The 27,073-nt window shown below is 31.8% G+C and overlaps 3 protein-coding genes, 1 long non-coding RNA gene, 4 other non-coding genes and 1 pseudogene across 9 annotated transcripts in view; all 9 read left to right on the top strand.

Annotated features, from left to right (window-relative positions):
* The first annotated feature begins 192 nt into the window (after window positions 1-192).
* LOC112941616 (small nucleolar RNA U3) lies at window positions 193-368 on the top strand (annotated as a pseudogene).
* Window positions 369-677: 309 nt separating this feature from the next.
* On the top strand, window positions 678-839 carry LOC112941588 (U1 spliceosomal RNA). Its single transcript, NR_137313.2, has one exon. It is a non-coding gene; the product is annotated as a U1 spliceosomal RNA (small nuclear RNA).
* Window positions 840-1,764: 925 nt separating this feature from the next.
* Window positions 1,765-1,926, top strand: U1.2 (U1 small nuclear RNA). Its single transcript, NR_137320.1, has one exon. It is a non-coding gene; the product is annotated as a U1 small nuclear RNA (small nuclear RNA).
* Window positions 1,927-3,151: 1,225 nt separating this feature from the next.
* On the top strand, window positions 3,152-3,312 carry LOC138348991 (U1 spliceosomal RNA). Its single transcript, XR_011221480.1, has one exon. It is a non-coding gene; the product is annotated as a U1 spliceosomal RNA (small nuclear RNA).
* Window positions 3,313-3,778: 466 nt separating this feature from the next.
* Window positions 3,779-3,940, top strand: U1.3 (U1 small nuclear RNA). Its single transcript, NR_137314.2, is given in 1 exon segment — window positions 3,779-3,940. It is a non-coding gene; the product is annotated as a U1 small nuclear RNA (small nuclear RNA).
* Window positions 3,941-5,584: 1,644 nt separating this feature from the next.
* On the top strand, window positions 5,585-8,094 carry LOC104647558 (uncharacterized). Its single transcript, XR_741637.4, has 4 exons — window positions 5,585-5,724; window positions 5,826-5,870; window positions 7,136-7,458; window positions 7,691-8,094. It is a non-coding gene; the product is annotated as an uncharacterized lncRNA (long non-coding RNA).
* Window positions 8,095-9,067: 973 nt separating this feature from the next.
* LOC101266518 (receptor-like protein kinase THESEUS 1) lies at window positions 9,068-12,540 on the top strand. The gene has a single exon (XM_004240150.5). The coding sequence runs from the start codon at window positions 9,849-9,851 to the stop codon at window positions 12,375-12,377; it is 2,529 nt and encodes an 842-aa protein (XP_004240198.3). The 5' UTR covers window positions 9,068-9,848; the 3' UTR covers window positions 12,378-12,540.
* Window positions 12,541-14,663: 2,123 nt separating this feature from the next.
* On the top strand, window positions 14,664-20,216 carry LOC101259157 (protein ALP1-like). The gene is made up of 2 exons (XM_004239727.4): window positions 14,664-15,141; window positions 18,968-20,216. Exons 1-2 carry the CDS (start codon window positions 15,009-15,011, stop codon window positions 20,020-20,022), a joined length of 1,188 nt encoding a protein of 395 aa, XP_004239775.1. The 5' UTR covers window positions 14,664-15,008; the 3' UTR covers window positions 20,023-20,216.
* Window positions 20,217-26,589: 6,373 nt separating this feature from the next.
* Window positions 26,590-27,073, top strand: part of LOC101261521 (large ribosomal subunit protein uL10) — a 61,987-nt gene continuing 61,503 nt past the window's right edge. Inside the window, exon 1 of one of the 2 annotated variants that reach the window (XM_069298630.1) lies at window positions 26,590-26,643. The gene's annotated coding sequence lies outside the window, so the exon portion shown is untranslated. Of the gene's footprint in view, window positions 26,664-27,073 lie in introns of both variants that reach the window. The other variant, XM_004239733.5, reaches the window with a different exon arrangement.

Below are 27,073 nucleotides of genomic sequence, written 5' to 3'. Positions count from 1 at the left end.
TGAATTTGTTTGATCAATATTCTGATTAGCTGTATGGTTGATGAATGACTAAATCATTCAGCATTTAATTGTGGGTTTAGGACTACAAGTAGAATGGTGGATAATTTTTGTCTTAGTGGTAAGAGTGCAAACATTTGATAAGCTAGCTAGAGAGCCAAGTCTTTATATTACATTGCAGAAACATAGACAGACACGACCTTACTTGAACAGGATCTGTTCTATAGGCTCGTACCACTGAATCCTTGACTTCTAACGAGACAGGATACCAAGTCTGGTGGATGAATCATGGCCATGAGGCTCGAGCGTGCATGGCACCTTTCGAGGGTCATGGTGCAGTGGATGATCGTTCTGAGCCTGGTTTACCGCCTTGAGATGTCAAATTCCAAATCCAAAAATAGGGAAGGCTAATCATTTCATTTCTTTCATATTACATCGTTCTCTGCAGAACCCCAAACTCTTGCTACATTGGTTATTCAGAATCTGGTTTACGCCTACTATGAAATCATTCAAAAATAAGCGTATGCCACATTATATGTAGAAAATGTGATAACTGATGGATGTTCAATAAATAGAAATGAAAATCCAAAAATAATGACTTACTCCCACATTGCTAAGCAAAGAAAACAGAAGATTAATGATGAGATACTATAAAATAGGGCGAAGGACAACGGAGAAACATACTTACCTGGACGGGGTCAATGGGCGATCAATAAGACCCATGGCCTAGGCTTGTGACCTCCATTGCACTTTGGAGGGGTGCCTGCCTAAGGTCGGCTCAAGTAGTCGAGCCTACGTCATAATTTGTTGCAGAGGGGGCCTGCGTTCGCGCAGCCCCTACCCAATTCAAAAGAAAATCATTTTCTAGTATCTCATTTATAGTCTTATAAATTATATCAGTACTCACATTCTCAATAATTTATATTTAAAAGCTTCATTTTTTGTGATCTAATATACACATTTACAATAATATGACTATTACTAAATAAAAAAAATTAATTAAATAATAATAAAATAGTGGATACAAATTTTCTTATGATTACCAGTGAATGTTAATCACTCCTTTCTCCTCCCTCCCCCATGGTGCATTACTTAGTTATTAGCGTATTGTTGTAGTTCTTACTTTAAATATAAATAAATAAACATTGATATTAAATATAAAAGATATACTTTTAACGTATGTTAAATCAAACATGAGTTTTAAAGAAGATAAGAATAGAAAACATAAAAAAGATTGAATTTTAAAATGAGAGGAGACTCCTCCATATAGTTATCATACGGTAGCATGAACATGTGCATATTTCTTATCGTAAAAGTTACAATAATTCGAAAAAGGTCACAACTCATCGGAAAAGTCACTTTTTTTAAAAAAATCTTAACGATTCAATGTAAAAAGATGTCAACTTTGAATATAAGTGTTTTAAGAAGAAGAAGAAGGACTATGAAAAACTTTTAAAATTGTAGTTTAAAAATTTGACGAAACTCCTCTTTTTATAGCCAATAAACAGTAATGTGTGAAAATATGCTTATTGTGTCTTTTATAAAAGTTAAATTACAACCCTTTCAAAAGGTCACAACTCATTCGGAAAAATCATAACTCTTCGAAAAAAATAAATAAACGGCAAGTGAAGAGCGTTATTAATGAAAGCTAATAAAAGTTCATTAAATTGAATTGAAAAACGATGACTTACTCCCACATCGCCAAGTGAAGAAGACAGAAGAGGAATGGGGATATACTATAAAAAAGACCAAGTACAACGAAGAAACATACTTACCTGGACGGGGTCATTGGGCGATCAATAAGACCCATGGCCTAGGCTTGTGACCTCCATTGCACTTCGGAGGGGTGCTTGTCTAAGGTCGGCTCAAGCAGTCGAGCCTACGTCATAATTTGTTGCAGTGGGGGCCTGCGTTCGCGCAGCCCCTATCCAATTCAAAATACAACTGTTTTCTTGTGTATCTCATTGACAGGTTTGTGATTATTGCAATGAAGCATAAACAAATAGGTTGATTTAGTTTTTCTTTCTCGAGCCTTGTTTTTGACATCGATAAATGAAGTAAAGAACTTATGTAATCGACAATGAAGATAGAGTTTTATATGGAAACCTCCTTGCTCAGGACTAAAATCATGACATGTCACACAGGATCGCTAATCACAAGCAAAAGTGAATACAAACTTCGAATACAACAAGTGAGATTAAAATCTTAATCTCTCACACTAAAGTAATAACTCTGTTACTTGACTGAGCAAAAAACAATGCCTCCATTGCCCACTACATTAACGTCCACTCGAGCGTGTGATTGACAGTCTCCATGGCCTTTCGGGGGTCATGGTGCAGTAGATGATCGTTCTCAGCCTGGCTAATCATTTCATTTCTTTCATATTACATTGTAGCAACATTGATTGGCACGACTGACCATGGGACTAGCTCGTGATCAACATCCTTCGTGGCCTTCCAGGGGTCGTGGAGCCATAGAGGATCGTTCTCGACTACCTTTTGTGACTGACAATAACTAAGCAAACATGCATATAACATCTTATTTACAGGTTCTGCAGAACCCCAAACGCTTTTCTTGAAACGAAAATGAGCTCTTGGTACACTCGTTATTCAAAATCTGGTTTACGCCAACTTGAAAATGACTATGAAATCATTCGAAATCCTGGAAAGTTGTACCTTTTTTTTCCTAATACCTTTAACTATGACAATTCAAAGTGGCCATCATTCATAAACTACATATCTGTTTCTCTGCTGCTACATTCTTGTCTGTCTTCATTTCTTCTCGGCCGTACTATTGTACTACAGGATCTGTTCTATAGGCTCGTACTACTCTATATAGTTTATGCTATCGTCGAAATAAAATGACAGTAGGACCATCAAAAGAACTGCATTCTTATTTGTTATTCGTTCGAATAGATTAAGAAAAAGTTTACCATTCATTATGTCGTTATTCGTTTCTTCTTATAATACAGATGACAACGAAAATGCTTAGTCGGGATGAGCATTTGTGCAAAAGGTTGAATGTGTAACTGATGGAATTTCAATTTGAGATAATAATTGAAGAACGATGACTTGCTCCCACATCGCTAAGTAAAAGAAAACAAAAGGAGTAATGATGAGACACTATAAATAAGGGCCAAGGACAACAAAGAAACATACTTACCTGGACGGGGTCAATGGGTGATCAATAAGACCCATGGCCTAGGCTTGTGACCTCCATTGCACTTTGGAGGGGTGCCTGCCTAAGGTCGGCTCAAGTAGTCGAGCCTACGTCATAATTTGTTGTTGAGGGGGCCTGCGTTCGCGCAGCCCCTACCCAATCCTAAAGACAACTATTATATCGTATCTCATTTATAGAGTTGTGAATTATATCTGTACTCACGTTCTAAATAATTAAGATTGTTTTCTATAAAACAAAAGAGAAATTAAACAAACAATTAGGTTGATAGAATTGTTCATGAAATCATTTACTACACTATTTTTAAAAGTATGACTATTATTAAATAAAAATAATTAAGTAAACAATAATAAAATGAATGATAAATTATAAGTTCATATTAATAATGGATACAAATTTTCTTATGGTTTCGTGGAGCGGGTGGGTTTGGTCTTTTTAATTATTTGGATTAATTGTTAGGATAGTGTCGTAATATTAATGAAAACTAATAGAAGTTCATTAAATTGAATTGAAAAACGATGATTTACTCCCACATCGCCAAGTGAAGAAGACATAAGAGGAATGAGGATATACTATAAAAAAAGACAAAGTACTACCAAGAAACATACTTACCTGGACGGGGTCAATAGGCGATCAATAAGACCCATGGCCTAGGTTGGTGACCTCCATTGCACTTTGGAGGGGTGCCAATCTAAGGTCGGCCCAAGTGGTCGAGCCTACGTCATAATTTGTTGCTGTGAGGGCCTGTGTTCGCGCGGCCCCTGCCCAATTCAAATTCTAAATGTTTATGTTTAATTCTACTCCTAATCATAAGTCTAATGGTTGATTTGTGATTTAAACTTTATGGATTTTGTTAGAAATTTGATTTACTGAGCTATTGAATTAGGATGAACGCGTAACACTACATATGTCATAAACTTGTTCATAGCTATTCATGAACAATACTCAGCACATGCATTTGGCTTATTTGGAATTAATCATGTAATTCCTTTTTCTTTCCTTGTGTTGTCGTCAATTGACACCCCTTCACGAAAAATTATATTGTGTAAATAAATATAATTTTTTAAACGTATGCAATATATACTACTATATATTGAGTCCTTTTGACTTTAACTTAAATATTTACTAATTTTATATATATAGTCTGACTCTTGTTAATGAAGATTCCGATTCTGACACTATTGACATTGATGTTAGACTCCTAAATAATCATTAAACAGGCTAGCATTAAGCTGTAAAATTAGCAAAAAGTGCTTTTTTTGGACAGCAAAATTTGCCTATCTAAGAAGGATCACTTTAGTCCCACATCATTAAGTGAATAGGGTCAATGTTTGATCAAGAAGGCTCATGACCTAGGTTGGTGAACTTTATCGCACTTTAGAGGGGCGCATGAGTAAGGTCTTTTCAAGTGATCGAGTCTACGTCATAAATATTTGCCTAATCACATGTCTAATTATTTTTACCTGATAATATATTGTATGAGAATAATCATTTTCAGTTGTTAGTGCTTACGATATATATAACAAATGCTATTGTTAATTTGATTATATCGTGAGGTACACAATAAAACATTTTGACTTTAAACTATCGACGAAATAAGTTAACCAATAAAAATGATAATAACTATTAGTAGATTTGAATGGCTAATTCAAATATTTTTCTTGTGAATATTTAATTGTAACTTATTCAATGTTTTAGATTTTTACAACTTCATATATATACATATTGAATGCATGGTATAAATAGGTCAATAATATTGAGGTGCACATTATAAATAGACAAATCCAACATATATTTTATTCGAATTTAAACTTCAAACACTATTTTTTTCAACTTCAGTCTTAAATGTGTAAAGTTGATCTAAACGAGGAAACATACAAAAATTTATACACGATGGCTACAATTGGTGTAACTGCTTAAAGTTTATATGTTTATGTTTGTATCAATTCGTTTATTTTGAGTTAGATTATATTTATATAATTTCAGAATTAGATTATATTTATATAATTTCAGACTTTGTATAACTCAATTATACAAAAAACATATGCAAACATACCTACGAATTATACAAACAAGATGCAAATTATACAAATTGTTTCCCTCTCTCTCAATCTCGCTCGTCTCTCTCCTCCATCCCTCATTCTCACTCTCTAGATATACAGATACATATGTATACCAGCATATATACAATTATCTAATCAGTATACATATAGAATTCACATCTTTTCCACTCTTTGTCCTCTCTCGCTCGCCTTTGTCCTCACTTTCCTTCCTATAACATTTGACTACGAATCATAATTAACAAACTATATTTTAAAGCGTAATTAAACTATTTTTGAGTAACTATATGTGAAAGTTCCCTAGTTTAAATAGTGATCCTTCAATCGATAGTCGAGACCTAAATGGCAACCAACTGAGTATTATAAGAGGAAAACACAATAAGGCCCAAATATTTAAAGCAGGCCCAAGCCCAAGTACTTTATCACTGTCATTGTTCAGTCCTACGACTTCACCGGCGGCTGCAATAACTCCCGTCGCTTTCTCCTACAGGTTGGTCAAGTCTCGCCGGCCGTTGCCGGAAGTTCCTTCTACGAAAGTGAACAGCTGTATATATATGTAACTCATTGTTTTTTTTGTATGATTTGATGTAGGTAAGGTCCGGGTTGCAGTAACTGTCAAAATGGCTCCGGCGAAAGGTATTTAGCTTCATTATGTACTTTTTTACTACTGAATTATGCGAAGCTAGAGAACTGCTGGTTTTGTAGAGCCTTTAATTTGCCTTAAGAGAAGAGTTATCTGAAATTGGAATTGGTTGAGTGGATTCAGTTGGCTGAACTTGACAAATTTTGATTCAGTAGTTAGTTGATTGATTGATTTGTTAGTTTTTCGATCATTACGGATTTTTGATACGCTAAAGAAGTTGTATTTGCATGGATTTTGGACCTTCATTACCAGCAAGTTTTGGAATGCAAATGTGCTTGAACTGTGAATTGCTGTTCATTTTCGTAGTTTTTTTTTGCTGAATGGATGTCGAAATGGATGGAGTGGATTTCTTTAGCTGATTAACAAATTTTGATTGAACTGTAGTTAGTTGATTGACTGTTTAATTTGTCATTCTTCCAATTATACTGTATTTTGATAAGCTTTGTGTGAACTGTGGATCTTCAATAGTTTAAATTTTGGCGTACGAATGGACTTGAACTGCGAATTGACTGATTTTCGTGTTATGAGGTCGCAATGATAGAGCGGAATGTGTATAGTGGATTTATTTTGCTAAACTGGACTAATTTTGATTTGAGTTGTAGTTGGTTGATTGATTTGTATATTGTAAATTGATAAGCTAAAGTAGTTGTAATTGCTTGAACTGCGATTTGATTGGTCTTCGTGTTGCGATGTTCTTTTCGTAGTTCTTATTTTCTGTTTAATGGAGGTTGGAAGTTGGGAAAGCGGACCTTTGCTTGTTCGATTGCCTTGTAATGTCCAGTAATAAGTTCCCCATTTGGCATAACGAACCCAAAGAGACTTACAAAAGAGTCTAATAGGACTTGGGAATTCTAAAGATCATTTCTTTCTTTCTAGTAGCAGAAAAACTAGAAGTTATATTTCCAATGGCACTGCTGTAGAAAAAGTGATATGCATTACTATTAATTTCTTCTGGTTGGTTGTGGAGATGAAGAGGGTTGGAGATGCATTGAAGGAAAATTGAACAATGTACTTAGACTAGCCTATAATTGTTTGTTTTCTTAGCTTTTTAGCGTACAATGGCTGATGTATATGAAACAGATACATGTTAGAATATTTTGCAAGTTTTGAGTTTTCAGCTCTTTACACGAATAGAAAAAGAACTGAGATTTTGCCTCTTCTGTAATGTACAAAACCAGCAACCCCTTACATTTGGTTTTACATTAAGGAAATGGTGACATTGCATCACATTGATTTTGTTCTATCTTTTGGGTCACAGCTAGTAGCACAAAAAAGGCAGACCCAAAGCTCGGGCTGCAAAGGTTGCCAAGGCTGTGAAATCTGGCTCAACCATAAAGAAGACGGCAAAGAAGATACAAACAAAAGTCACCTTTCACAGGCCCAGGACATTGAAGAAGGATAGAAACCCAAAGTATCCCCATATTAGTGCACCTCCAAGGAACAAGCTGGATCATTACAAAATCCTCAATTGTCCTTTAATCACCGAGTCAGCAATGAAGAAGATCGAGGATAATAACACCTTAGTTTTCATTGTTGATATCCATGCTGACAAGAAGAAAGAAAGTGAACACTTTTGATCAGGTAAATGCCCACATATCAGATGATCTTTTTGTATTTTTCATTTCACGGCTCGGTAATTTGCAATGTAGTATACTTAAGTATAAGGTTGTTGGTGTTCTGTTGATCACCATCATCATGCTATGCCACATAGAATCCCATTTTCGTGCCAGCGGCTGTTTTTTTGGTTCTTAGACCTTAGTGAATGTTTTGTTTCTGAAAACTGTTGACATGAAGCTTGTTCGCTTTTCAATAGGCCTGATGGAACCAAAAAGGCCACGTTCGGCTGACTCCAGACTATGATGCATTGGATGTGGTAAACAAGATTGAGATAATCTAAACAGAAACTAGTTGTTTTCGCACACAAATAGCTCAATCGACAGTTTTGTTAGCTGTTTTCAGGTCAAATAGTTTGAGTAGATCTTGTAGTTGTGACTCTTAATTAGAGAGGTCAATATGTTTGTACTCTTGAGAACAACATTGTCACTCTTTGCTTACATGTTATGTTGGCTTATGTACTGCTTTGGTTAATAGAATTGGTCCGGTTCGTATTTAGTTGTTCGTTGAGATCAAGTTAAAGGTATCGAGTACTTGGTTTAAATTGACTTTGTAAACTCTTCAATTTTGATAATAAACATTTGAGAATGCACATCTTGAAAAGTGTGTTTACTAGATCTAATTATATCAAGTTAAGATATTAATTGTTATTTAAAGCCATAGAATGTGTTATGTTTCCTAGTAGTAAAAGAAAAGTTAAGTATAGTTATACCTAGATTTGTCACGAAGTTTAAAAAAAGTAAAAGTAATTTGTGATTTTAGATTAAAAGTACATCATATATACCAAATATTTTATAGTCGTGTGATTTTAAACCTGTCGTATTAGAGAGTTAAAGTTTTTTTTATAAAAAAAAATGGGTAATCTGGAAAGCGGTAGAGTGTTACTGACGCAAACAAAGATTTGATTAATTTGAGTTAGAAAAATTGTATATTATTAATTATTAATCAAAAAGAACTAAACTGGATCTTAACAGGATGGATCACGTGATTAGATTACTTAATTAAGTGATTAAAACTTAGGCATGTGATTTGCACGTGATCTCCTGCATAAGCCCCACATAAAATAAGATGATTTAAAGGGAATATCCTCATCCTCATTTTATTTTTCTTCAATTTTTTTTATATTTGAATGAATAAACAAATAGAATAATATATCCAACTACTTCACCAACACGGTTGTTATCGAGTGATAAGTATTTCCTCACTCTTAACCAAAGTTTCAGATTCGAGTTCTCTTGAATACAAAAATCGTCTATCTTAGAGAGCATTTTACCTTCAGACACTTTTCAGCACGAATTCAAAATTTAATCGTGCTTCAATGTAGGTACTGAACACCGAGTAGACAGAAAAATAAAACATATCTAATTATGTCGTTTCAAAAATTATAAAAAATTACTTTTATGAAAAAGCAAAGTAATCACCAAATAACCAGCTAGATTAACGGAGATCTTTAAAAAAATGTAGACACATTACCAATAAATCATTCATGATTCTTACATTCCTTAAAAGTAGGTCCGTTTGATTCTTTCTCAAATCCTGTATCTAAAAATATTTCAGACATCGAACTGGCTTTTTTATGATAAAATGAATATCTTAATCAGCATCAACAAAAATATAAGGTGTCTATATTCTCATTAATAAAAATTCATTTCACCCAAAAATGAAAAAAAAGATTTTTTTTTTTTTTGGGATTTTTAGCATTATAAAATTAGAAAAAAAAAGTAGGTCAACTCATGAATCTAGAGATAATATAGCAGACAGTTATTAAAATATTACAAGAGTGACAGTTGTATACTGGCTGTGTGGTTGTGTTAGTTAGCTAGCTATTTCAATTCCCTAAGCTTCCAACTTTAATGTCATAAACACAACTTGTTTCCCAAAAAAATTCATTACTACACACTCACTCACTCACCTTAACAAACCTAAAACTTCCAAAATCTTGAAAAACACAAAAACCCCATCTTCAAAATCACAACCTTTTTCCCAAATTTTACTTTTTTGTTCATCTTGTATACATCAGGTATGGCCTTTTTTGGGTTTGTTTTAGCTCAATTTGACAAGAAAATGAGTTTTTGCCATATGGGGTTTTTGTTTTCAGTCTTGTAATGTTGTATTTTTGAGTAAAAATGTGTTCTTGGTAAAGGGTTGTTGTTGTTTTATGCTAGCATTGTGTGTGATTTCTTAGTTTTTGGTTATTGGATTATGTTTCCTTTGTCCTGTTTTCTGAGCTGTATTTTTGAGTAAAAATGTGTTCTTGGAAAAGGGCTGTTCTTGTTTTCTGCTAGGATTGTGTGATTTCTCAGTTTTGGTCTTTTTTTACCAATAGACTGTTATCTGAGTTGTAAATTTGAATAAAAATGGTTTCTTTAAAAGGGTGGTTGTTGTTTTCTGCTAGCATTGTGTGTTTTCTCAGTTTTTCATCATTGGGTTTTGCTTCTTTTACCCCAATAGACTGTTTCTTGATTAGCTGTGGTGGAAATAAATCTATACAAGTTGAAGATGGAAGGGTTTTTGAATCTGATTTTGGGGATTCTGATGTGGTGTTGTCAACAGATTCACTTATAACTGTGTCAAATAATGTAAATGGTTTGTTGTCTGAACTTCATAATTCTGCTAGAGTGTTTACTGAAAGTTCAGTGTATACTATTAGTACAAAGCAGATTGGTAGACATTGGTTAAGGTTGCATTTCTATCCTGTTAAGAACAATAAACACAACCTAAAATCAGCTGTTTTTTCTGTTGTGGCTAATGGGATTACATTGCTTCATGAGTTTTCCTTTTCAAGATTGGGGAAAAAGGAACCTTTGTTGAAGGAATACGTAATCGAAATAGGTGGATCGAGTAGTTCGGGTAATTTAGTACTTACATTGTCTCCAGCTAGTGGCTCAGTTGCATTTATCAATGGGATAGAGGTGGTCTCTATGCCTGAGGGTCAGTTTGATTTCAGTGTTGAACCTATTCCGAGGGGGCCAGGTTTTGTTGTTCCGTCCTCGGTTGCTTTAGAGACAGCTTATAGAGTGAATATGGGGGGTCCAAGATTGACACCAAGAAATGACACTTTGTGGAGGATGTGGAATTCAGATCATACGTTTCTTGTTAATCCTGCTACTGCTCGGAAGGTGAGTATGGATCCGAAATCAGTCAAGTATCCGGCAGGTGAGTCCGTTGATATTGCACCGAACTGGGTGTATGCCACTGCACAAGAAATGGCAGATGCCAAAGTAATAGATCAAAAGTTCAACATGACATGGACGTTTCCAGTCGAACATGGATTCATTTACTTCATTAGGATGCATTTCTGTGATATTGTTAGTCTTTCTCTTAACAATTTGATCTTCGATGTGTACATCAATAACCAAACTGCCGTGGAATCGTTGGATATCTCAACAAAGACGATGGCATTGTCAGCTGCTTACTTTGTGGATTTTGTAGTGAATATGTCAATGGGCTCGAATAAAATTTTCGTTCAAGTTGGTCCTTCTAATTTGAGGATTACTCCAGCCAATGCTATTCTAAATGGTTTGGAGATAATGAAAATGAGCAATCCCAGTAGCAGCCTCGACGGAAAATTTGTAGGATATTTCAGCAATTCCGAAAGATCAAATACTAAGAGACATGTAATGCTAATAGTCTTTGCTATCTTAGGAAGTTTAGCAGGTTTATTGCTCATTGCAGTGTCCTGTTTTCTCTGTTTCGTTTGTTTCCGTAAGCCAAAGATGGTGAAACAAAAATCTTTATCATGGTTATCTTTTCCAAATCATATTGGAATTTCAGAAACTAAAATCTCAGCAGGTAGTTTTGCTTCAACAACACCTTCACGGACGTTGGGGCATATCTTCGCCTTCTCTGAGATTCGTGAAGCTACAAAGGACTTTGATGAGAGCTTGGTCATTGGTGTCGGTGGCTTTGGCAAAGTTTATAAAGGGGTGTTAGAAAATGGGGTAATGGTTGCTGTAAAGAGGGGAAATAGCAAGTCTCAACAAGGACTTGTTGAGTTCAGGACAGAAATCGAGATGTTATCCAAGCTACGCCATAGACACCTGGTTTCTTTAATTGGCTACTGTGAGGAGCTAAATGAGATGATCCTTGTATATGAATTCATGGCAGGCGGACCGCTCAGAAAGCACTTATACGGATCAGATTTTCCTCATCTTTCGTGGAAACAAAGACTAGAAATTTGCATCGGAGCTGCGAAAGGATTGCATTATCTTCACACTGGTGCAGCTGAGTGCATCATCCACCGCGATGTCAAGACTACCAATATTTTGTTGGATGAGAATCTCACATCAAAAGTGGCTGATTTTGGTTTATCAAAATTTGGCCCCGCGTTAGATCAAACTCACGTGAGCACAGCCGTGAAGGGAAGTTTTGGTTACCTCGATCCAGAGTATTATCGTAGACAGCAACTGACAGAGAAGTCTGATGTCTATTCATTTGGAGTAGTACTCATGGAAGTCCTATGTGCACGTTCAGCAATCAATCCTTCACTCCCACGAGAACAAGTAAACATAGCCGAGTGGGCAATGCATTGGCAAAAAAAGGGACAATTGGAGCACATAATCGATCCTTATCTTGCAGGAAAAGTGAGCCTCGATTCACTCAGGAAATATGGTGAAACCGCGGAGAAGTGTTTGGCTGAGTATGGTGTTGAAAGACCATCGATGGGGGACGTTCTTTGGAATCTTGAATACGTTCTTAACTTACAAGCTGCTGCCAGACAATCTTTAGAAGATGAAAACAGCAATGGTATACCAGATATACCTTACTCAATTCCCTGTGTTGAGTCGGGTGAGGCTGATGAAATCGACATTGTTAGCCATGGTGAATCAGATGTAACAACTTCATCTGGAGTGTTCTCTCAAATAATGAATCCAAAAGGAAGGTAAAGAAGAAGCTTGTATTGAAAATTGTGGTTATAGTGTGTTCATTTTTTTTTCATACTATAAGTAGATTTATACCTTATATTATTATACATCTCAGGATGCATTTTTATGTATGGCTTTACACAGTTTACATTATGAATCAATGGTAGTAATGCTCATGTTGTAATTGTCTTTTTCAAGATTCTTTCAGTTGTGTTTTCATTTCTCTTTCATGAACGTGATGTTCACGTCAGTTTGCACGCACGTCACTTTTAATATGTGTGTTCTTCAAAAAATCACTATATTTTAGTTAAATATTTTCAAAGAATATTTTATCTTGTCCAAAAAGTATATGTTAAAATTTTGAATTACTTACTTTTAAATAAATAGCAACAATTATTTCATGTCCCTACATACTCTTTCCGTCTCTTTTCACTTGTCTACTTATGAATTGATATAATTATTAAGAAAATAATTAATGACGTAGTGAGTTTACCATTTTACCCCTACTAACTGTGGAGTAGATAAAATTTTTTATATTTTTTAATGTAATAAGTCATTTAGTTGAGGGTATAATAATTTTCTTGATATATTAAAAGTGATATGTATGTTAAAAATTAAAATTATAAAACTTTTTTTTTTCTATTAAATGAATATGATATTATATATATTGTAACATCAATTGCAATATCATATACTATATACAATTCTTTTATATTGACGTGACATGGTTTTAAGTTTCTTCTTTTTTTGTTAAGGAAACCATTAATACTTACAAAATATTAAATTTAGAATTAAATTATTATCATTTTAAATTATTGTTCTAAAATAATAAAAACACATATTTTTGTTGTTTAAATGAATATAATATTACATACATTGTAACTTTCGTTGTAGTATTGTATACTTCATTCTTACCGTAAGCAATACTTTATATTAACGATACACACGTGTAATGCACGTATACTAAATTAGACAATAATGAAGGCAACAAATCATATAGTTTTTCCAGGCAGAGCAAAATTCACAATTCATTTTCACAACCTTGTGAAAATCAATACTACTTTTTCAATTCGATTTATCGATCGATTTAAACTTTACACATCCCTAATTAACAATGTCATTTCAACACGATTTATGATGTTTATCGATGTATAGAAGTTAATCTTCATATTTAATATGAAGTATCATATTCAAATAGGTGCAACAAATCATAATAGGAAATACTACTCTCTAGTAAGTTTTATACGTTATAAATCTAGATAATCGGAACTTTAATATGAATATCAAACACAATATAAAAAAGTAAGTAAAAGTTAAACCCTTGCATTAGTATTTTTTTCATTTTCTATTTCTTGTTTGACTGATTTAAATATTTATTCGAAGGCACATTATGATATATGTTATCTTCAAAGTAGAAAATCAATGACACATTACTCTAAAAGTACAATAAATTTTAAATAGAAATTCTAAAGAATTCTTAAATCTTTCAAACTATTTAAAGTTATACTTTGTGTTAATTAATTGAGATAATATACACGTGCAACACACATACTAAAATTATAAAAATACATATCTTTGTTATTTAAATGAATATATAATATTACATACATTGTAACTGTTGTTGCAGTATTATATACTTCATTTTTATTGTATGTAATACTGTATATTAACGTGACATACACGTGTATTGCACGTACATTAAATTAAAATAATAAATTGATTCTAAGGAATTACACAACACCTTTTTAGTAAAAATACAAACGTATCCTCATTGACTTATTAACAATGTCATTTCAACATGATTTATGATGTTTGTCGATATATAGAAATTAATCTTCACATTTAATATGAAGTATCATATTCAAATCACAGGTGCAACAAATAATAATAGCAAAATACTTTTCTCTAGTAAGCTCTATACGTTATAAATCTAGATAATCGGAACTTTAATATGAATATTAAGTACAACATGAAAAAAATAAGTAAAAATTAAATGGACGCATTAGTGTTTTTTCATTTTCTATATCTTATTTGACTGATTTAAATATTTATTTGAATGATCTTATTTTCCTATATAAAGAAAGAAAAATTCCAAAATTTTACAACCACGAGATATGACATTCGATCCCAACCCGAACCTCGACCTCGAAAGTAAGTCCTAATTATAGTATATTCAAGTAAGAAAAAACATTTTTTAAAACTCTTTATAGACTCAACTCGAGACATGACACTCGATCCTGACCCCAACCTCAACCTTGAATGTAACTCCTAATTATAATATTTTCGAGTCCGATACACAATATTTTCGAGTCCGATTATATCTAAATAAAAAAAAAAACATTTATAATAAAACAAACTATATATTACTGCATGCTTCTTTAAAACCATAAAACAATTTTTTCTTTTTTTTACACAATTGTCCCATTTTAGTTTCTTCCTCCTCTTTCTCCTCTGCACTCTGCTCTCAGTCACCTTGTTCTTCATTTTTTTTTCTTGATTATAACTTTCTAAAAATAGCAAAAATCTCTTAATATTCCTTCATTTAAGCATACCCATTTGGTCAAAATCTTTTCTTGTGGAGTTTACAGTTCTGTAGAGAGATTTTTTTTGTGTTTTGGTTGTGAATCAATTGTTTTTTTTTGAGTTTTTTCAATGGGGCCTATAAGGGGGTTAAAGAGGAAGAAGAAGGTGGAGAAAGATGTTGACCAATATACCCCTTTACATTCTTCGTTATCTCATGTTTGTCCTTCAGATTGGTGGGTCGACTTCTCCAAAAGGATTTCAGGTAACTAAATTTTGATTCTTGATTTGTGTTTTTTGATGTTTGATGCTGCATTTTTTGTTTTGTTTGTTGTTTGTTGTGTTTATCTGTCTTATACAGGAAATTTTGGGTCAACTTTGAGTGATTTTTTGTGGTGTGCGGTGCAGCTACATCTTAAATAACATTGTTATCGAGTAACTTTGTCCACCGAGGTCTAGATAGATAGAAGAAATCACTCAGGGATTGTTCGGTTGAGTGTATAAGAATAGTATTGATAATGTTGAGATTAGTAATGCTGTGATATGTTTGGTTTAGTGTATTAGGGGTAGTTTTGTCTTTATCCGTTGTATTACTACTACCATGGTTTTGTTCTTGGCTAAAAAATTTTACCATACAAAAGATTAAATAATATCATGACTAATACATGTAGTAGATTCTGATTCTTTAATACATCCTAACAAACAACCCCTTGTTTGGTGTTGTATAGGGTGTATTAGTAATGTTGAATGTTGGGATTAGTTATGCTTGATATGATTTTTTATTCATAGTTTGGTTTGGTGTATTGTAGATAGTTATGTCTTTAACATGCTTATACATGTCTTAGTTATACATATGTTGATAATCCTATTAGATTTTCTAATACATCTGACCAAACGACTCCTTAGTGTTTTTGCATCCGGGGTGTAAAACTGAGACCTCATAGGATATACTAGGCCAGACTCTTTGTGAGACTTTGAGTTATTTTAAATTGGTTTCTGCTCACTTCACATTTTATGAGTTTTTTTCTGTACTTGAACCATGAAAATGGCTAGTAGGGAGATCTCTCATTTATCTGAGGAAAAAAAGAAGAAATGAGGAGTGTGTTGGATTGTGTGACTGTCTCATGTCAGGCGAAGTGATATTTTTTTCTTTATTATCCAGGTTCACAACACGTCTCCTTACGTTAGAGCCTGATATTTTCTTTGGTTAAAGACATGAAATATATGTTAGATGAGTGGTGGCAATGCAACTCGAACATAGAAAGATACAAGTTTAGAGTTAATTGATTCAGCCTTTAGGTTCTTACTATTGAACCTATAACATTTTTTTCAAAATCGTTGAGACTATGGGTTCAAAGACATTGCTTTCAGTTGAAACGTTTGATTATATGTACATATACCTGTAAACTTGAACCCAAGATCCCCCTGTTGGGAGATCTTTCATCTAAAAGCTTAAGCTATCAGAAATGATAACCTTTTTTTGTTTACTTGGTATATAATAGAGTTTTGAATATTGGCTATACTTGTTCCAATTTATTGTTTCAAAGAGTCTTGTATATGGTGCATTCTCTTACAGTTCCTCAAGTGCATGAGTATTTTTTTCCATGTACCAATAACTGCATGTGATTTTTTCTAATGGTAAAAGATGAGAGGTGAAAATTTTGGTTTCTGGGTCCTGAATTTATCTGTGACACTTTGAATGCCTCCTAGAATTAGATTGGCCACTAAAAGGGAGGAACTTGAAGCAATGAAAAAAATCAAAGAGCAAAGGGACAAGAGTTTATCTTTTATGATGTATAGTTGATCCAGTAGATGTTTTCTTTGGTCTTTTTCATTAAGTAGAATCTACTAAACTCCTAATAACTTTGCATTCCCTCCCAATCTTTTAGCCTTCCTAAAATTTGTTGGGGCTAATACAATTGCTACATTTTAGTTTATTCTCTGTCGTTATTTGCTTATTTGGCTTTTTGTAGAAAAAACTGCATCATATCCTGATACCAAATGTAGAATTATTAAGTTTGCAGCATGCCACTCAAAATGAGAGAACATACCGGCATTGAATGCAGAGTAGCTTCCCTTGTCTTTTTAGATGAAAACGAATGAAGTACAGGTCAACTGACCAAATATCCTGCAATGGTTGATTAAAGTTTGAATGTTCTTAACCTATCTAAGTGAGTTATAGGCTGGTAGGACTTATCTAGTGACTTTACCTTGGAACATGCATCTGACTGAAAATTGAATTAGTCTTTGCTCTTTCCCTTCATCAAACCGCACTGACAGATGAATGCATAATTCCAGATTATAGCTAAGAAAAATATTTGATGGTAAAGATCAAATTGTGTAGGTTTAGGCTTTACAAATGAGTAAAGTGAAAACTTTGAATTCATAAACCATGCTTAATGATATGTTTGAAGTTTTGTGCTGCTCCGAAATTGGTTAATGTTACCCTTTGTTCTACTTTAGGTCCATTCATACCCTCGCCGTTAGAAAGTCGTCTTGTACCTATCCTTACAATTAGAGTAGCTCCAACATGAAATGAGTGAACTTCATGTGTCAAAATACTTACAAGGATGAAAGTCCAAAGTTGCCCCTTCACTTTTGCTGTGGTATAAACTACCTTTTGTTAACCCCAAGGTTTAGCTCAATTGTCAGCGGCTGTGGGACTTGTCCCTTAGGTCATCTGTTCAAAGCTCTGCCAAGCAAAATAAGTTCAGTTTTTAAGTGGAGTAGAGTAGGGGGATGAACCCATCTTCCCCTGAGTTTGGAAGGCTGCACTTGACCCAAAAGGTTGGATCCTGAGTCTTGACGGTTTCTCAGTCAGTAAAGAAACTACCCTACATTATACTTCAGGTTGGATCTTCATTAGAAGTTTAAAACAAAATGAAATTTTTTCCCAATAATGAGGTAAGATTAGAACCAATGCTTAATAGAGGGAAAAGTTGCTCAAGTACTGCGCGAAATTTGACCATTTTCTCTCCTTCTATTTTTAATAATGGTGATGCAGAGCCAACTTGTGAACCCCTCGGTCCGAGTATCTGCTATGTCTCACTAGTGCACGTAAAATAGCTCTGTTCATCAAGGTTTAGGCTGATGGGAAGAAATCATTAGTATTTCTTTTTGTCTCTGCCGGAATATGAACCCCAGGTCGCCTGTGATTTTCACCCACTTAATTGACTCCTTGGTCATAATGTCATAGTGATGGATGCTATGTCTAGCTTGACTATGAGCTTCCAAGCTGATTCATTTTTTCTTATATGTGCTTGCTTGAGATATTTCTGCTTGACTCTGTTATTGAAGAAGCAGTAATAGTGCTTATGGTCGTTGATTCCGCTACAATAGATGTTAATAGCGTGATGATATGTGAAGTACAGAGTTACTAAGGATGAAGAAATGGAAAAGAGATAAAGGCAGGTAACTAAAGGAGGGAACAAAGGCATTGGTGACTTTTTGTACTTAGAAGTATATTTCATATTGGAGATCCCATTTGATTACCTTGAGTCTTTTTCCCGAAATGGCACCCCTCTGTAAGGATGGGTTGGTTCATCTATTGAGATGAAATTATCGAGTGAAGACTTTGAGATGAAATTTTACGCAGCAGTGTCTGAGACTGTTGCAGCTTAGCTTAACAGAGTAGCACTTTTCTTTTGGCTGTTTTAATCTAGCTTTAGGAGCTAAACTGATACTCAGATTTGCCATAGATAGCCGAAGAATGCATATGGCCAAACATGCAAGTATTTAGGGAGATACTGGATACACGTATACAGAAGTGCTTCAGGATATTTTGAAGTAGTGGTGAAATGAAATGATGGTTATGTTTATATTATCTCCTAAGCTTCTGCACTTTTAGTAGATGATATTGAACATGATTGAAGAGAATTTTCATCATTGTTGTCTAGACAGTTTTGAAACAAAAAGCTTGCAACTATAACCTCTTTCTTGCAAGTTCCATATCTAGTTAGCTCTAGGTCCCAGAGATGGTTTCTTTTTTTTTTTGTGATTGAGATAATATCATCAGTTAAAAGGCCTAATTTTATGTTTCAGTATATTCGCGGCCATGATATTTGACCCTCTTTTTGTTTGTTGTTACTCAGGGACTTCAGTTGAGGAAGGAGACTCAGTTACATTTGAATCTATGTTCAAACTTTCAAGGAAGACATTCAACTACATTTGTTCACTTGTGAAGGATGCTATGATGTCTAAACCTATGAACATAACTGATCTCAGCGGTAAGTTCTTGTCTCTAGATGACCGAGTTGCTGTTGCTTTGAGAAGGCTGAGTTCAGGTGACTCACTATCAATTGTTGGTGAGTCTCTTGGGATACACCAGTCGACTGTCTCTCAGATAACTTGGCGATTTGTGGAAGCCATGGAAGAAAGAGGCCTCCACCATATCCATTGGCCTACAAATCAAGATGACATGAAAGACATAAAGTCGAAATTTGAGAACATCCGAGGCCTTCCCAATTGTTGTGGTGCAGTTGATACCACACATATCATGTTTTGCCTCTCTACAGCTGATCCATCAAGTAAAGTCTGGTCTGATTTGGAAAAGAATCACAGTATGATTTTGCAAGCAATCGTCGACCCTGACATGAGATTCCTAGATGTTTTAGCTGGCTGGCCTGGGAGTCTAAGTGACTCTCTGGTTCTCAAAAGCTCAAGATTCTTTGAACTTGCTGAAGAAGGAAAGAGGCTAAGTGGAGAGAAATTTAACCTCTCAAACGACACAGAACTAAGAGAATACATCGTTGGTGACTCAGGTTTTCCCCTTTTGCCATGGCTTCTTACTCCTTATACAGGACGTGAACTTACTGATCACCAAGCTGATTACAACAAGCGGCATTTTGCAACAAGGAAGGTGGCACAGAGAGCTTTGGCCAGGTTGAAAGATAAATGGAAGATCATTCAAGGCGTAATGTGGAGGCCCGATAAGCAAAAGCTACCAAGGATCATTCTTGTATGCTGCCTGCTACACAACATTCTCATCGATTTAGACGATGGAGTTCAAGATGAAAAGCCAGTTACTCATCATCATGATCCTGACTATGGTCAACAAGTTGGTGATTCTACCGATAAATCTGCTTCGATTCAAAGAGAGAAACTTGCTCTCTACTTAGCTAACAAGCTTCCACCTAATGTCCCTTAGGTTGCTCTATATGCTCAACAATTCTTTGTAGTTCCAAAAGCTGGCAGATTAAGTGTGTCAGTTTGTGATCCATGTAGTTTTAAGTTAAGAAAAAGTACCATCTTGTTAAAGTCTACCAACTATTAACAACTGTGAATTTTTATGATGTTAGTTATACTATCCAAAGGGAAGCTTTATAGCATTTTCGTGTAATCTATAGGTTGTGTTCGATTCATGGAATTAGCCACTGATGCTTGATGCTTGAGTCAGGTAGGCTGCATGCATCATACCCCCTTGGTGTGTGACTATTCCATACCTTTTGTGAACGTGAGATGTTTTGCCTATCAGGTTGTCGTTAATCATACTGCCCAAATAAGTAGATCTTCTCCGAAAAGGAGAGAAGACGTAGAAACTAGAATCTCTCATTGCTTCAATTTGTATGTTGTTTTTCTTTTCTCCGACTTCTAAAATACAACATACTAACTCGGTGTAATTTTACAAATGGGGTCAACGTGATATGTACACAGTGTTACTCTACCTTGTGAAGGTAGAGCGGTTGTGTCCGATAGATGTCCGACTTCTAAAATGTGGTGTGTCATTTGCCATAGTTAAATAGGGAGGTGAAGATGCATTTATTTTTTCGCTAATATCTCATAAGTTATGTTCCGTATACCTCACTAGACATACATTTGATTTGTTGATCCATGTCACACTAAATGGGCTAAGGGGCCCAAAATGTATTTTGGGCTTAGCAGGTACTTGAGCTGCACTAATATCGTTATTAATTTTTGTGCCAAACGACTCTCTTAGTGTTTTCAAAATAGTAAAACTTTCAACTTGGTCGTGTTAATCTACCTCGCTACGTACTTTAAAAGAAGTGCAATTAATGGATATCTTGATTGAATACCTATTATATCGTGTTTTTATCAGTTATTTTGGATTACGTATCTACGATTACCATTTAAATGATCTGATGGTATACATTTTTTCTTAATACATAAAAACGTTATACGTATATAGTTCCAAATGGTTGAATTAATTATATGAATCATGTATGTAAGACGATTCGAGTATTGCTTTGACAATGCCTGATATATATTTGTTAATAAATCGTTATCTTAATTATAATAACAAATTGATATAATTTAACGTAAATATCGAACATGGACCAATATTTATCAATGTATTCAAAAGTGGTCACCAAAGGTTATTTATATTTGTTGTCTCAATTCAACTCACCCATAATTATATCAATATCAATTTTATTACAAGAAGAATTATGTGCACATTTTAGATAGGTTTAATTTCTCCATCAAGAAAACTACCAATTGAAATAATACTAAAATATCTATAAATATTTAATCTAAACATAATTATTATTTTACGATAACTTTATATCTTATAATTAAATTCTGAATTCGTTCCGACTTTGTAAAAGAAAATTACTCTTTCTTGTTTTGAACCAAAACATAATCTTCAAAGGCATTAATTAACTACCTTCTTTTTTCCTCTTTTTGTTTGAATTACTCTAAACTAATAAGGAAAATTCATGAATATTGAATATGACTTTTTCTTTCTTTTATATATTATAATTATTAAAGTAAAATATAAAGTATAGCACAATTAATGTATTCACATATGTTTATATATATAAAAATTACACGTAATAGTCATCGAAAAAATATTGAAAAAATATGATATGTCTTATCATAAAACTAGTGGTAGTTATATCAGTTCATATAAATTTAATTACTAAAAATTCATAAAATTTGCAATGAATATAAATATGAATTTATAACTTTTAAAATATAATACTTTTAGTAAAAAAATAAAAATTAAATTTTAAATCTGAATCCGCTTCTGCTCAAAAGAACTATGATCCAAGTACATGAACCATTTGCTTTAAAGTCAAGGAATTTTTCACCATATAAGATTGAACAAAATTAACTAAAATAAAGCGTATAATATAATATAATACAATATAATATAATATAATATAATATAATATAACATGACTTGACTTTATAAGATGAACATATCTTTGACTTCCAAGGTGAATATTGATGTTGTGTGTATTTTATGCATAAAAAAGTATTTAATTATATTTTGTGTTTATATCGAATTATATTAATATGACATAATTAAGTGATAAAAGGAGGTAAACATTTATTAGTATGGTCCCATGAGATGTGATTTCTTTAATTTTCGTCAATTTAAATCATGACAAAAGCGGAGTGATTAAGATATAAATTTTATAACAATTAAATTTTAGAATTGTAATGTCAAATGTCGTTAACTCACTGGGTTATATATTCGAAGTTCATACATATATAAAAAGAACTTTAAAATATAAATACAAAGTTAGATTAAATTATTGAATTGGACTGAATCGATATACATGCCCTTCTAATTCTTCCCCCGAGTATTTTTTTTACAAAATTATTTAATCGTTATACTTATAGCGAATTTAAGAAGTACATATCGAACAAAATAATTATGAAGCATATATGTGTGGAGGTGATACGAACAACACATTTATAAAATAGGGAAAAATATCAAATATACCCTTAAACTTTAAAATTAAATAAATTTTATTTTTAATACAATTTTACATTTAAAATATTTTTAAAAAGTAAAACATGATAATTAATTTGGATCTTAAATTAAGGTGACGACGGATGACATTTACAATAAAAAAGGATTTCAATTAATTTTCACAAAAAAGTCAATAAATTATTAAATGAGGAGCATTATATTAATGTCAAAATTGAAACAATAAGTCGAGTATGAGTTTTTTTTTTATATAATTAATATTTGGCGTTGAATAAATATGTTAAAAAACTTGTACTTTTTTATCTAGGAGAAATTAATTGTTCGAATAAGAAAAAATGGCAATACTTTGAATTTTTCTTGCACATACAATTACTTCATTTATTTTATTTTTACTTGTCATATTTTTATTTTGCACGTTTTTAAGATTTAAATTATAAACTTAAAAAATTATTTAATTAAATTATTCTTATTTACTCTTTTATTAATTTCAATCAAACATTATTATTTTATTTTTTTCATCGTATTAATCTCTCTCTATACCTACATTTATCCTTCGATAATAAAGATTCACTAGTTGTCTTGTCCACGTTAAGTTCACTAGCTCGCTTCCTTACTAGATAATACACCTACTATATAGATCCATTCATTATAAATGTGTTCACCAGACATCTGACTTAGCACCACTCTACATAGACCAATAACGATAAAGGTCAGATCAAAGAATAATAGGATATAGAAGTCATGTGCGAAAGTCAGCTCAGTCAGAACAAAGGCGACAATATAGTGGAAGTGACATGTAGCGCTAAAAGCAGTTCGGACAGACGAGTGATAATACAAGCAAGCTAACATACAGATTGAAAGCCCACGGGCCATGAACTTTTAATCCCCACGGAATAAGCAATATATAATAATATGAACAAATATCTGTTAACTCCATACCAGTAATCGCGATAATAAAAAAATAAAAACGTTATTCGCGATATATAATTATGAATATAAATTAAATAATAAAAAAATAACAAAAAACATTAGCATGCTTGGATGATGGATCCAAGTCAGTGTAACGTAAGGATGACTAAATAAAGATAATTATATCTAATTAATTTATTGCTTCTTAAAGAACCAAAAATACAATATAATAAAATTGAAAAGTATATTGCTTTAATTTTATTTGACTAACTCTAGTAATTAAGGATCAAATCAATGTACTAATTTCAAAGTATATGATAAATATGACTTTGAATTTTTCCTTTTTCTAAGTACACATTAAGTAACGACTTAAATTTATAGACTATGATCTTTATGTTATCATTATATATTTTTATTATTATTCACTCTGTGTTTAATATTCGTTTTTATCTGATTAATTTAAATTTATATCTAAAAAAATATTTTTATTAAAAGTGTCTTCAAATTCAGAATTCAAACTTAAAATTTCTAATTAATAATAAAAAATATTGATGATTTATTATATTGTTGATATTATTAGTACTATTATTATAGTCAAAATTAAGCACTTATTTATTTGATGAATAATCTCACATATACGCTCTACTCATTCAAGCAACTTGAATAATAGTATATGTAGTGTGAAAATTGAAAATAATTCAAATTAATTTTTAATATAGATATATAAAAATCGAAAATATAATAAGATAAAATAAAAATTACATATAATAAAGTCTTCTATATTTTAATTTTTTTTAATGTTTTGATTTTCTTAAATAAAAAATCTGATTTCATCTTTGAAAAAAAGTTTATAAAGAAAATGGGTGATTGTATCATGTGTTCCACACACATATTATTATTTCTTATGTTATTCTGATTCGAAATTATGGGTCACGCACGTTAAAATTTCATTTTATGAAATTGATATTTAAATTTAAAATCTTCTAAATATTTTATATCATATTAAATCGTGTAATCGATCTCTTATAAAAATAACAGCTTTGATTTAGATTTTAGAGATAACATATTTTTAATTAATATATATATATATATATATATATATATATATATAAATGCATAATGTTAATTCAACATGTCGACATTATTTCTCAAAGATCCTTTAGATAAATTATATATATCCTCCTTTTTCAAATATATGAAAAGACACTTAACAAAATATTAAGAGATCAATAATCAAGAAATGAAGATTTATTTGAAATAATAAAAAATAGTGACGAAAAACAGTAGAATTATTTTTGTATGATTTATACTTTACATATTTAAACAATGAAAATAATAACTATTAATGCTTACATATTAAAACAGATTGTTTACGTCACACCCTTTAGAATACGACTCTTCTATGAATTCTGCATAAACACAAAATATTTTATATATCGAACTGTTGTTTTAAATTCATTTTAAAAATGAATTTAGTAACATCACTACATGTAAGTGGTGCATCATATATAATCGTTGACTATTTGTGTATAATCCAATTTCTAATCCTTCTAGATTAATTATCAAAATAAGTAAAATAATATGTACGACTTTTACATTAACTTTTTTTTATTAAATAAACTCAAGAAAATATAATATTATAGTAATCCATCTATGTACGGCAAAGTACATGATAAGTACGGACAACTACTCCAATATTTTTAAAATTATTTACACAATTTATTTTTAATGTAAATTCAATGAAAATAATTATAAAATGTACATTAGGGCTCCATAAGAGCATCATCATCAAAACTATTATTGTTAGCACGTATATGTTTACAATATTTTAAATTAATATCGAATATGTATATGCTCCGTCTCAATTTATAAGGTCGAAAATAATATTAGTGAATTTGATTATAATTTTTAAAAAAATGTTTTAAATTAAATTTGTATTTGCAAATTATATATAAAAAATACTATAAGTAAGTATAGCTAATGATTTATTAAAAGATTGACAAAATTATAACAAAAAAATAAAACTGTCTAGATCATTCAAATAATGACATTTGCACATAAATTGAAACGAATAATATTATAAATAAAAGTTATGAGCGGCACTAAACAATTGAAGTCAAATATATATATAATATTAATATTATATTACTCACATATAATATTTATATGAAATTATATTAATTTGCTATGACTAAGTCATAAATCAAAGTATAGTATAATTAAAAATATAGTTATGATTTATGATTTACTAATCATGTACTGATCATTGTAAATTTGTTATCGGTAAGAAATAATTTTTTATTTTCCATAGGTGTGTGTGTGTCTATTGGTGTGCTTAATAATTAATTAGAATTTATTAGTGACAAGTGATAATAACTCATCAAGTTATAATTTTAATTAATTTTTTTTCCAAAAAAAGAAAAAATATGTGGGAAAGGACTAAAAGAATATTGTAGAAGAATGAAAATTGCACAAATTTACAAAAATATTAATGGTCAGTCACAACTCATAACTTTTATTTTATAAAATTACACTCTCCCTGTTCGGAATTGTTTGTCATGATTTCTATTTTTAAAGTCAAACTATAAAAACTTTGACTAACATTTTAAGATATATTTTTTCATCATATTAATATGCAAAAAATTGTAATTTATAGTACTTTTCATGTAGTTTTAGAATATCTAATTTTTTGTTTAAAATTTTGAATTAGAGTGATCTAATTTACCTTTAAAAATTAATCAAATTGACTTTCGATAAGCGCAACATGACAAACAATTTCAAACGGAGAGAGTATATATTAGTCACATAGTTTAAATTTGTTCGTATAATTTTATTAAATATATTGTTATAATAGAGATGATCGATAATAATTATACAATAATTGATATTAATAATTGAAATGGCTAGTGATATTTGTTAATATATATATATATATATATATATATATATATATATATTATGTTCACATAGGGTCATAAATACATTAAATGATGGCTCACCAAATACACACTTGCAATTGCCCAAAAGACACCAATAATAATATTCAAAATACTTTAGCAAAATTTTCCATCATTTTTCACCTACTTCTATCTACATGTATAGACACATATCCATTTGTCTACACACAAAAAAAATTATAAAAAAAAAAAGAAGATAATTCGTCACGTAAGATTTATTTAGGTCACATATTGAAGGATGATGTAAGCAATTTATCACGATATAAATATATTAGTGACTATTTTTATTAATCAGACTCATAACTTAGAAATCACCCATAAAATAATTTTATCGTTTCTTTAACTTTATGGTAGCTAAATAGAGAAGTGTGACATATATATGATAGCAATAATTTTTCCCATTCCAAATCTACTACTACAACAAGTTGGACAAACTCTTCTATATATAACCATTCTTGATTTTAAATTGGAATTATATTCCCACAATCTTTTTTTAAAAATAAAGTTCTACACGTATACCCATATTACAACATAATATATCACGTAACCTAAAAGATCAATATATCTTTTTTATAGATCAGTATAACAATTTATTTGGAAGGCGCACAAATAACATGGAACAAGATGTTAAATTAAGTCGATATGTTAAAATC

Source organism: Solanum lycopersicum, chromosome 5 (assembly GCF_036512215.1).
Source record: "Solanum lycopersicum chromosome 5, SLM_r2.1".
NCBI lineage: Eukaryota > Viridiplantae > Streptophyta > Magnoliopsida > Solanales > Solanaceae > Solanum > Solanum lycopersicum.
This window is presented reverse-complemented; position numbering and strand designations above follow the sequence as displayed.